At 35.3% G+C, this 12,364-nt stretch overlaps 1 protein-coding gene and 1 long non-coding RNA gene across 7 annotated transcripts in view; one reads left to right on the plus strand and one right to left on the minus strand.

Annotated features, from left to right (window-relative positions):
• LOC128248122 (uncharacterized) overlaps nt 1–12,364 on the plus strand; it is a 128,050-nt gene that overhangs the window by 78,714 nt on the left and 36,972 nt on the right. The window lies entirely within an intron of this gene.
• Nucleotides 1–12,364, minus strand: part of LOC106881835 (oxysterol-binding protein-related protein 8) — a 139,331-nt gene that overhangs the window by 76,120 nt on the left and 50,847 nt on the right. Inside the window, exons 3-5 of one of the 6 annotated variants that reach the window (XM_052968685.2) lie at nt 5,456–5,517; nt 4,586–4,663; nt 790–978 (exon numbers count right to left, since the gene is read on the minus strand). In XM_052968685.2, coding sequence (XP_052824645.1) covers nt 790–978; nt 4,586–4,663; nt 5,456–5,517 — 329 coding nt within the window. Of the gene's footprint in view, nt 1–789; nt 979–1,071; nt 1,266–4,585; nt 4,706–5,414; nt 5,518–12,364 lie in introns of those variants that run through there. The other 5 variants (XM_089354150.1, XM_052968686.2, XM_089354149.1 and 2 more) reach the window with 5 other exon arrangements.

A 12,364-nucleotide genomic window follows, 5' to 3' on the forward strand; every position in this document is an offset into this window, starting at 1 on the left:
TAGATTCCAGTAGTGGCCACAGCATAGACAAAAAGTGGACTGCAGAGCACTGCAATTACTTTTCCTCAGCAATTATCAATAATGGTCTGCTAATTACAAGTAGAATTTATGGAAAGAATAAGCTGTGAAGATTTGAAAAGAAAATGAAGCACTGAGTAATAATTATGACAATTAAAATAATCAGGAAAATGAATAAAATTATGATAAGCATTATTTGGACATCTTCTAATGCACATGAGACAATTATTAAAAATAAATCTTAAAATTAGAGTTTTATCTTTTACTTGCTTCGGTCATCAAATTGCAGCCAAGCTGGGGCACTGCCTTGAAGAATTTTAGTTGAACAAATTTACCCTAGTACCTTTTTCTTTTTAAAGCCTGGTACTTATTTTATTGGCCTCTTTTGCCGAACGGCTAAGTTATGGGATGTAAACACACCAACACTGGTTGTCAAGCAGTGGTGGGGGACAAAACACACACATACATATATACAACAAGCTTTTTTCAGTTTGTGTCTACCAAATCCCCTCACAAGGCTTTGGTCCACCTGAGGCTATAGTAGGAGAGACTTGCCCAAGGTGTTATGCTGTGGGACTAGAACCCAAGACTATGTGGTTGAGAAGCAAACTTCTCACTACACAGTCACATTGCCAGACTTCTTCAGATATATGTGGTGATACACAGCTGAAGAACACTATGCATTGCATGCAAAAATAAAAATTTCGGTGGAACAATGGTGAAAATGGTCAGGGATATTTTCAGAAAGAAACAGAAATATAATCCAATTACCTTCTGTTTTTCACTTTTGTAAAGTATCAGCAAGCCAGGTTTTAACACACACCATAGCTTAGTCCAACTTTTCAGAGACCCTCGGATTTTCAACCAATCTGCGAGAATGATGACAGAGGGATCACTCAAGGTGGTTAGTAATTCACGAGCAACTTGTTTCTTTTGGCTGCGATAATTTTTTTTCTGCATCTGTTATAAAATACAACAAAATATTAATAGATACTTTTTTCATTAAAATGCTTCTTTCTTAAAAATCATGTATATATATATATATATATTTACTTTATCTCTCACACACATTTTCTTTACCTTGTCCATTTGCAAAAACATTTTCTTCCTAGTTCAAAATTTCTTAATATTCATTGTGTAAAAACCAGTGAGTTGGTGGTACATGCCATACAAGTCAATTCTGTAGCCCAAAGGGAGCCATTGCACTTTACTTATTTTGTGTTTGTACCTCAATTAATAGGTGAGGAAGGGACAGTATCTAGTTTGGTACTACATGAAGATGAAATACCCCATCATCTTAAGACAGAATCATTGGATAATGTAATCCAAATATGATCATGGCATGAATACTTTTGATTATACATCTGCTCAGTCAAAGCTGGTACTAAACAACACGATACTATATGATGCACTTTTCATTTCAAGCTTGTATTGATGATGTCATAATGTCTTACACTTGCATGGATACCATTTAGAAATAATTATGGTTCTCCATAGATATGGTATCAGTTCGATTTAAAAAGGAAATTTTGAAGTTAAAACTGAAAACTCACAAAGACACTCTACATTTTTTTTTTTTATTAAATATTTCTAAAACTACATTAACACTTTTGTTACTAAATTTCTGTTGAAATATGCTGCTTTAGTTTCAAATACTTTTGAAAATAATGAAGAATTGAGTAAAATAGCTGTGTTTATTAAACCTTTTGATACCAACTCATCTGAAACTGCCCTTGGTTCAATGACACGAACATCCTGCCAAAGTGATCAAGATCAAAGCCTTTCACCAAAATTTTATGCTATATTCCAAACACCATCTTAATTATAACCAGAATTATTTTACAAAATTCTTAATTATTTTAAAAATTAATTGTAACAAAGGCAGTGTATTTCAATAGAAATATGGTATCAAAAGTGTTAAAACAGTTTATGGAACATAGTGTTTTGATAGAAGTTTTTAATTTAAGATTACTTTAAAACAGGAAGTTTATATTATAGAACCAGTGATACTCTCAGGCAGGTTGTATCAAAAGGGTTAAGCTTTAGATGATGAGTAAAGCTGACCTAACAGCCCAGCATTTTTATGCTAGAAAGATAAAGGCACCAATATCTTGAATAATTAATATACTTTTTGTCTGTTGAGAATCAGATAAACAGTATAGAATTTTAAATTAACAGATTGTTATTTTGTATTCTGCAAAAAAAAAAAAAAAAAAAAAGAATCTTCAATGTAGAAGCATAAGTAAGATAAATAAGCAAATGGGCATAGCATGTAAAAAAATTTTCATTTCTAGATCAGTTTTGCACTATTTAGAATTGTTCTATAAATTTGGACATTTATATGTATTTTTGAAGTTATTCTCAAGGCAAGAACCCTCTTCTGTGAAGTATAAGTAATAGCTACTTTTCAGTCATATAGATATATTACTCTTTAACTCTTTTACTTGTTTCAGTCATTTGACTGCGGCCATGCTAGAGCACCACCTTTAGTCGAGCAAATCGACCCCAGGACTTATTCTTTGTAAGCCTAGTACTTATTCTAGCGGTGTATTTTGCTGAACTGCTAGGTTACGGGGACGAAAACACACCAGCATCGGTTGTCAAGCGATGTTGTGGGTGGGTGGGGGGACAAACACAGACACACATATATATATATATATAGACGACAGGCTTCTTTCAGTTTCCGTCTACCAAATCCACTCACAAGGCTTTGATCGGCCCGAGGCTATAGTAGAAGACACTTGCCCAAGGTGCCATGCAGTGGGACTGAAACCGGAACCATGTGGTTCGTAAGCAAGCTACTTACCACACAACCACTTCTGTGCCTATAATAATTATAATGAACTTATTGTATACTGTACTCAGGTGCACTGCAACTCCTCATAAAAATCAAAACTGAATGAACAGTACGTAGAATATGTACAGGGTGTACTGTTGGTGAATTTCAGGAAGCATGTAAGTTTTGAAGGATGTAGTGTCTTGACAGATAACAACTGATGCAGGTAGTTTACCCCATGTTTCAGCAACTCTGAGCGTAAAAAAAAATGCTTCTGAAAGTCATGGGTGTTGTGATGTCCTTGTTTACTTCAATCTAACAGTACAATGTTTAAACCCATTATTTATGTAATCTGCACCCATTTAAGTCATCCATCAAATGGAATGCTTATTTGTTCACTTTGTTTTGAATTAACCATGCTATATATCTCATAGCTTTGAGATTTCGATGATGTGAGTACATATTTTTAGAGTGACATTGTAGGGTAGGTGTGAGACATTGGATCTAGCTGGTCTGAACATAAAACAGTTGGAACATTTAGGCTGGATATGGCTGGTTTAAAGGTTAAAGGGTTAAAGGGCTAATCTCTTGTTTATGTCACCTATTATGTATCATCATTAAGTATACAGCTGCTTTTCCATGCTAGTGTGGGTAAGAAATAGTAATAACAACATGGCTAAGAAACGTCAAGTCTTCCAACAGTAATAATAACTCTTTCTACTATAGGCACAATGCCTGAAATTTGGGGGAGGAGATATATTAATTACATCAACCCCAATACTCAACTGGTAGTTATTTTATTGACCCTGAAAGGGTGAAAGGTAAAGTTGACCTTAGAACATAAAGACGGACGAAATGCTGCTAAACATTTTGCCCAGTGTGTTAATGATTCTGTCAGCTTACCGCTTTAACAATAACAATAAAAATGGTTTAAAATTTTGGCACAGGGCCAGTAATTTCAGAGAGTGATAAGTCAGTAAAATCAACCCCAGTGCACAACTGGTACTTATTTTATTGACCTCGAAAGGATGAAAGGCAAAGTCGACCTCAGCAGGATTTGAACTCAGCACATAAAGTCGGACAAAATGCTGTTCAGCATTGTGACCGGCTTTCTAACGATTCTGCCAGTTTATTGCTTTAACAACAATAATAATAATAATAATAATTTATAACAAACGCATAAGGCCACAAATATTGGTAGAAGACTATTAAAGATTTAACCATTAACTGACTACAGTACTTGACTGCTGCTTATTTTATTGATTCTGATAGAATGAAAGACAGAAACAATCTCAGCAGGATTTGAACTCAGAAACACTAAGTGATACAATTAAATATCACAGAATATTTTGTGTGCTACAATTAAATATTACAGAGTATTTTTTGTGATGCACTACTGATTTTTGCAGAGTTCTTAACCCTTTAGCATTCAGGATTACTCTGTTAAATATAATGCTAATTATTTTGAATTAAGCACATATTATTTCATAGCTTTGAGATCCTGTTGATGTGATTAGTTTTTTTTTTTTAGAATGACATTGTAGGGTAGGTGTAAGAGGCTGGATCTGGTTGGTTTGATCATAAAACAGGTAGAATATTTTGGCTGGATATGATTGGTTTAAATGCAAAAGAGTTAAACAACATAGCGATGCTTTCTATACAATAAAGAATATTAGTGCTTTAAAAAATAAATTGAGTGCATTGGTCAAAACTGACGAGTCATTTCTATACAGCCATCTGAAATAAATTGTTGTTTATTGACATTGCTAAAAGACTAAAATTGTTCATTACCTTGAGTGATTCCCTCTTGGATTGCTTAGAGCCCATGTTACTTTTCTCTGCCATTGGACTGTACAACTTGCTTTCAGACTAGCAGAGGGAAAACAGATTGAAAACATTTAGTAAAATTATCTGAAACAAGAGAAATTAATTGTCTGAATCAGAGTAGGCATATATAACTAATTCAAGGATAAAATATTTAGGAACAGTATATAATCAACTTGACCAATTAACCAACCATACTTGCATAACTTACAATGAAATTAGTGTGGAAATGAATTCAATGAATTCAAGCTTATATACTATTTTGCAGGCAGTGAAACCAAGAAACAAAGAGACAGGTAATTATTATTATTATTATTACTGCAAACACCAAAATGCTTTTAATTTAATATGCTTGTTTAAGCATGAATTGAATAGTAATGCAAATTCAAATATCTTAATAAATTATTACAACAGTTTCTACAAATGTAACCTTGATGTAAAAGTGTAATTATTTCCAGTAAACTTGACACAGACAATTGAGACTGGTTGTTTACCCTGATGCCTGTGTTAAGGCTTGAACTCATGACATTTGTGCAAGGAGTTCAACTCTTACTCCTTTATATTGTCTCTACATTTCCCCTCACCGTCATTTTTAAGGTACATTCAACAATGTTATCAATGTTGCAGTGACCCTTCATAACACTGAACAATATTTAATTTATAAACAGTATACAATAATCACTAACAAGAGACATAACAAAAAACAAAAGTAAAATAAAACTAAATACATAAATAAGTGGACAATATTCAACAATTGACAAGATCAGAACAACAATATTTAACATAGTTAACATACAATTTTCTGTGTCATTTTCACTAATGATAAAATTCCATTACTTTTGCTCTTTCATTTGAAGAAAGGGATTCATTGGCCCCATCATGATCTTCATCAGCTCCACCTTTAATAAGATAAAGAAAAGAAAAAAAGAGTAGAATCAAGAACCAAAGGAAACTTGATGGTCTGGTGTTGACAATCAATCAACACTTATAGAAGAGTTTGATAAGATCAGCTACCAGCAGAAGTGAAAAATGTTTCAATTCTACTCTTTACAGTAGATAAACTTATTTATTTGCTACAAATAAAGAGAGTAATAATTTAACAGCAGAAGTTTCTTAATCCTTTAACTGTGGAATTAAATTTCAGTCATCTGAGTAATGGTATTAAATATCAACCAAAAAACAGACTTGGTATTTCCTGCAAGTCATGTTCTCACAATAAACTTGACAAGTCTCAACAAGAAATAGTCCCAAAAATGGCATACCACAACAAAAGAGAGGTTGCTATATAAAACTGTTTTCTGCAGTTAAGGGTGAGGAAATTTTGAGTGGATATTTCTAATTTCCACAGTAAAGGATTTAAATAGCAGACCTGCCAAGCCAAATGAAATTGTAACCGTGGCTGATGCCAGTGTCACATAACTGGTATCCATGACAGAGGCACCTTTCAAGTGTTGAGCCTCATAGAGGCAATGTGGCCGATGCTGGTGTCACATAACTAGCACCCATGCTAGTGGCATGTAAGAAGCACCTTTCAAGAATTGGGCTTCACGGAGGCAATAACAAGCGACCGAGACCTTTGGCAATATGCTGTGCTTGAAAAGACTCATCAAGTCAAGTGAAATCGTAGTCATGGCAGATATTGGTGTGCCGGTGGCACATAAAAGCACCCATTACACTCTCGGAGTGGTTAGCATTAGGAAGGGCATCCAGCTGTAGAAACCATGCCAAATCAGACTGGAGTCTGGTGCAACCCCTCAGCCTACCAGGCCTGGTCAAACCACCCAACCCATGCCAGCATGGACAATGGACATTAAATGATGATGATGATTCTTAAACAATAACAGTAGTATTTTCTTAAAGCTTTAGGTAGAAGATAGAAACAATTGACAACCTATATTACTGATACTTATACCCATCCCACAACTTCTCTTGGATGTCACCTCCCTGCCCCTTCCCAACATGGGTTCAGCAGAGACATGGAAGATAATGAACCCAGATACCTGAAAGCAAGCAATATAATAATGAGTTCTCTTGGTCACTGTCCATGAGTTGCTAGGTTTTATTTCTCCTGTTTGGTGGTTAAGAAGCTTGCTTTGTAACTATGTTGTTATGGGTTCAGTCCCACTGTGCAGCACCATGAGCAAGTACCCTCTTCTATAGCCCCAGGCTGACCAATGCCTTGTGTGTGTGTGTGTGTCCTTGTGGTTGTTTGTCCCAATCACCACTTGACAACCAATGTTGATTTGTTTACATCCCCATAACTGTTTGGCAGAAGAGACTGATAGACTAAATACCAGACTTTAAAAAAAAAAAAATTAGTACTGGGGACAATTTGTTCAACTATACTCTTCAAGGTGGTGTCCCAACATAGTCACAGTCCAAAGACTGAAACAAGTAAAAGATAAAAGGTGTGTGTGTGTGTGTGTGTGTGTGCGCACACACATGTGTATACACACATATTATTGATTGAATTGACTTTAGTTACTTATTAATTCTGGCAGAATTTCAACCCAGAACAATTAATTATCAAATCAGAAAACCCAAACCATCAACCATCTCAACCAGTACATTGTTATTATTATCGGGTAGGCAAAGCAGTTTTCCCTTGCCTGGTGGCTGTGGCAAAAGAAGTTCTTTGGTGGACAAAGCTGAAAGGCACGAGCGCAGATACATTCCTCTTTGGTAGAGCTCTCATTGACTTTTTCAAGTTTCACTTTAAAAGGAAATTGAGAGTGGAGAGGAAAGTGCTGTCCTTGATTGAGTTTATTGGAAGGTGGGTGAAAGTTGAGAAAATGGCAAGAGTGTATGGTACCTCTCTAAGTGTAGACCTGTGAGTTGGAGAGAAGGAATTGGGGAGGGCATTTGCACCTAGAGTTTCAGGGAAATCTCTGACAGTGTGGTTTCTCAATGATCTCTAGAGGCATCCCTGTATCAGGAAAGCCACATCTCTATCATCTTCCCCATCCACTCCCCTTTTTTTTAATTTTTTATCTTTGTATACTATGCATATCTCCCTTCCTTTCCAGTGTATACCCTGTGTTCTTTATTTAATTTTTTTAACATTTCATTATTATATTTAAACCCCCACACTTTATGTCTGTCTCTGTATTGTCCTCATCCTTTGCCCTTGTGGCAAATAAATGAATCTATTATTATTATTATTATTATTATTATTAATAGTAGTAGTAGTAGTAGTAGTAGTAGTAGCAGCAGCAGCAGCAGTAGTGGTAGTAGTAACAGCAGCAGCAGCGGTGGCAATGGTAGTAGTTATGGTAGTAGCAAATTCTTTTAATTCAGCTCAAAGCAGATTCTAGGTCCCAGTATGTTAATGAAATTTATTTTTCTCAATCCCAGAAGATTAGTTAAAGTATAATTGGCACAGGAAGAATATGAACTACAAAGAGTAAATGGGTGAAACAAAGCCCACAAATCCCAATAAACTTATATTAGAGAGTATGTGGTGAAATAAATAAAGTGCATGGTACTGCTATCCTGCTTGTTACTGATTCAAGATGGATGAAAGATGAAGCTCATTCCACCAGTATATGAACTCAGCACACAGAGAGTCAAAACTAAATATTCTAAGCAGGGCTGTCTTAACAGCATTGTAGGCCCCTAGGAAAATCAATGCACTGGGCCCTATAGTATTTACTTAATGCTAAATTTTTTGAAATTTCAATTTTGAATTTAATTTTAATTATATGAAGGAGTGAAATGTACAATTTCCTTCAGTCAGACCACCTTGTGGTCCCAGTAAACAGAATGGAAAGGGTACTGTCCCAGAGGTTGGAGAGGAAAGTGTGCTGAAACAACCACTCTGACTCGCAGTGCTTGCACTTGCAGACAGCCATTTCTGCCCCAAGATGGCTGTGAGAAGGGATATGGTCTGGGATAGATTGGGGGCAAGAATGCCAGGTCTCCACTGCCACAGGCTTGACCATGAGCAGCTGACAGTTTGCTTTTCTCAGCCTGACCAGCAGCAGAGCCTGGGATGGTAGCAGACAGTAAGTCACAGTTTACAAAGATCAGAATAGGATCCTTTGATCTGTGAGGCCCCTGTGCAAGTGGTAGTGGTGGCGGTGGTAGTAGTAGCAGTAGTAGTGTTGATTTCTAACTTTAGCACAAAAACACAAGTTAGTCAAGATAAAATAGGCCAAATAAATTGATCTCAGTGCATCACTGATACTTAATTCATTAACCTTGGAGATATGGAAAGCCAAGTCAGTCCTGGCAAAATTAGAACTCGGTAAATGAAGGAAGGAAATTAAATAATGTGTAGCACTTAACCCGTTGACCTGTATATAAAAAAAAAGAAAAGAAAAAGTATTGATTATAAAATAATTTCCATCTTATTGCTGTTCATGTTTTAAAACATCCACTTTCACATACAGATATTCTGTAAAAACACAGTATGGCTATTTTTAACATAGTCCCTCTCCTGTAGCGAGCTGTCACTGAATAACATGAGTGTTCTATTTTAACCACAACTGTTTTTAAAATTATGTTGTGTCTACAAATTTTGCTGCAAAGTTTGATTTACTATAAACATCTCTTTAATACATCTGTATACACCATATATTTTGGGATCAGCAGTAAACATTGTGTAAGAACATAACTCGAATGTTGTAAACAGAATGTAACAAAAAGCGATAACAAGTGCAATAAAATTGACTTAAATGACTGAGTGAGTTGCTTAAGTAGGTCCAGTGTTTATCAAAATAATTCATTGACCACTATAAATGCCATTAAATGCACTGAAACTTCTCTATATGCAATTAAAACTTACATTTATAGGATATAAAAGAAAACTATATTGATATGTAAGATTTATCCATATGTCCTACAAAGACTATTCAGAAAAAAAAAAAAAAAAAAAAAATAGTTTGTAATAAAATGTCAACAAGAGACTAACAATCAATATTCTAACAATTAGCAAAATAAGAAAAATTACTTAATGCCATATGATTGACATCTGTGTTATTTTACTGCTGCTGTCACTGTTATCATTGCAACTATTTTGAGAATTGAAATAACCAATGTTTTTTTGGTGGTGTGTGGAGTTGTGATGAAAAACAGTAAACACGAATCAATCACTTTAAATCGTTAAAGCATTCAACTTCAGTATGACCAAGAACAAACAGGGTATGTCTGTATTTATTTCAAATGGCTGTCTACTAGTCTTCAACTTATAATGCATAAAGAACAGAAGTAGCAATTTGTAACATTCAAGTGCCCTTTAAAGGTTTAGCCTTTCCAGTTGCTTCTTAACCCTGACTTTGGGTCACTGTATAGCGATCACAAGCAGACTACAGCCTGCACAAGTTCCTGAATGCCACACCAAATGAAAAATTGCCTCAAATTTTTTTTAGTAGTGTAGACCACCTGACAATGAGTCATGTTTCATGCAACCTACTTCTCAAGAAAAGTTACCCATCCTGCTGTATAGTGTTAAAATGAGAAACAAAAATGAATTCCTTTCAATTCCAACTATTACTAAGTTCAATGTGCTCTCTTTCAGTTGCCTTGTTCAACTTCCCAGTTCAGATTCACTGAATTCTCAGCCTTAGTAATAATATATAAATAATACTGCCTCTATCAATTCAATTTATTTTTTGAGCCCACTGGACTTTAGTAACACCAGCGCCTGTTTTGGCTCTGTATTTCTATGTATATCACTAGCGAGGCAGTTACTGCTATTTCCAACCACTTAATGTCTATCATTGAAAAAGGGAAATCAGGCTGAAATTGCATGATCTGGTAGTCTCAGGGGCAGAAGTAGTGGTGATTGTCTGCCACTGACAATAGCTAAGATGTGCTTTTATGCACCATATAACCATATGAGAGTTTTCCCTCTAGGTAAATATTGTAGTATATGTGTGTGTTCAAACACAACAGCCACTTCTAGGTGGTGGTTATTTTACCTTTGGGTATTAATACTGCCTCTATCATTATTTATTTATGTGTGTGTGTGTGTGTGTGTGTGTGTGTGTGTGTGTGTGTGTCTTTCCTTTCCTGAGCGTCCAATAACACTATCCGTATCACGTCCTCACTTTGTTGTTTTTTTGTTATTGTTTTTTTGAACCTATATATATATATATATATATATATATATATATATATATATATATATAAAAATCAACATTATTTTAATGTCTGCCTTCCATGCTGCATAGATTGGACAGTTTGATAGGAGCCAGCCAAATAGAAGACTACACCAGGCTACTGTCTGTTTTGGCAAGGTTTTTATGGCTGGATGCCCTTCCTAACACCAACCATCCTGCAGAGTTGACAGAGTGCTTTTTACAGTGTAACCCATGTGACAATATGACTGGATCACATGACACAGTGAATATGTCAAAACTTCCCACAATAGGAATGTTGTAAGCTGGGCTTATCGTAGAAGCCATCTGTACCAATAAAGTTTGATGCACTAATTTTATCCCCAGACAACAGAATATAACTCCTTGACATTGTACCCCACTGTTATAAACAGTTTTCAAGTTCCTGAAAAGCAATAAATCCATTCCCAAACTGCAAAAAGTTCTGACAACTGGTCATATTTCATTTAAGTATTTCCCTTCCTTGGTGATCAGCTGCTTTCAGGAATGCCACATTCTGTTGACATTCAATAGGATAGTTGGTACACAAACTAGTTAATAATCAATATATATATATACACATAGAATATAAAAAAGTCACTGTGCAATATGTTACATTTTTTTGTGGGGTGCAACCTCAAGGGTTGCTTTGTGCAGCACACAGTCTAGCTATGCCACTAGTGATATTAACCTGAGGATTTTTTTGAAAGTACACAGCAATCAAGTGAAAAGTGTCAGAATAACACACCGTTGACAGAATATAACTGTTTCAATTTTTGGCATAAGGCCAGTAGTTTTAGGGGAGGGGGTAAGTCAATTACCCCAGCCTCAGTGCTCACTGGTACTTATTTTATTGATAGAATACTGCTACTACCAAAAAGACATGTCCATCTCAGCCCATGGTAACTACAGGGTATTTGGACTAAATTTGACAATTTTTTGTGTCTTCATTGTTTTTGAGGAACAGCTTGATATATAGGCGATCACAGGTAAGTTCACTCACCACCATCAATTCACCGCAGGAAAAGTTCACTGCCATCAATTCACTGTGAAGAAAATTCACCATAGGGAAAGTTCACAAGGAAAATTCACTGGGAAAATATATCCATAGTATCTCACCATTAATAGTTTAAAACTATTTAAATGAAAAAAAAAATTGTGAATTGATGGTGGCGAACTTACCAGACATGATATAAGTGACCAATCAACAGTGTTGGAGATCATAAAGATTCAAAGTTGTAGTTGAGAAAAACTTAGCTGACATGAAAGACATGGAAATATCAGAAATTCTAAACATATACTTGGGTTTTTGTCAAAATATCAGTGGGTAAATACATGATCTGGTAAAGCTTGAGTCAGGAGTGGAATATGAGACAGTTGTTGAAATATGACAGTTCATTTCATAATTATTTTACGGGACTGATTTGAAATAAAATTTCACTTCAAACATGATGAAAAGGAAGTAATACAGTAATGATATCAAATATTTTTCTGATACTTAGGAAAGTAAGTCTAATTCCTTTTATGTTTTACCTTTCACTTATGTCAATCATTGGACTGCAGCCATGAACAGACACTGCCTTGAAGGGTTTAGTCAAATAAATTGATCCCAGTACTTATTTTTTTAAGCCTGGTACTTATTCTATCA

The sequence above is a fragment of the Octopus bimaculoides genome, chromosome 6 (genome assembly GCF_046866305.1).
Source record: "Octopus bimaculoides isolate indiv1 chromosome 6, ASM4686630v1, whole genome shotgun sequence".
In the NCBI taxonomy this organism is placed as follows: Eukaryota; Metazoa; Mollusca; class Cephalopoda; order Octopoda; family Octopodidae; genus Octopus; species Octopus bimaculoides.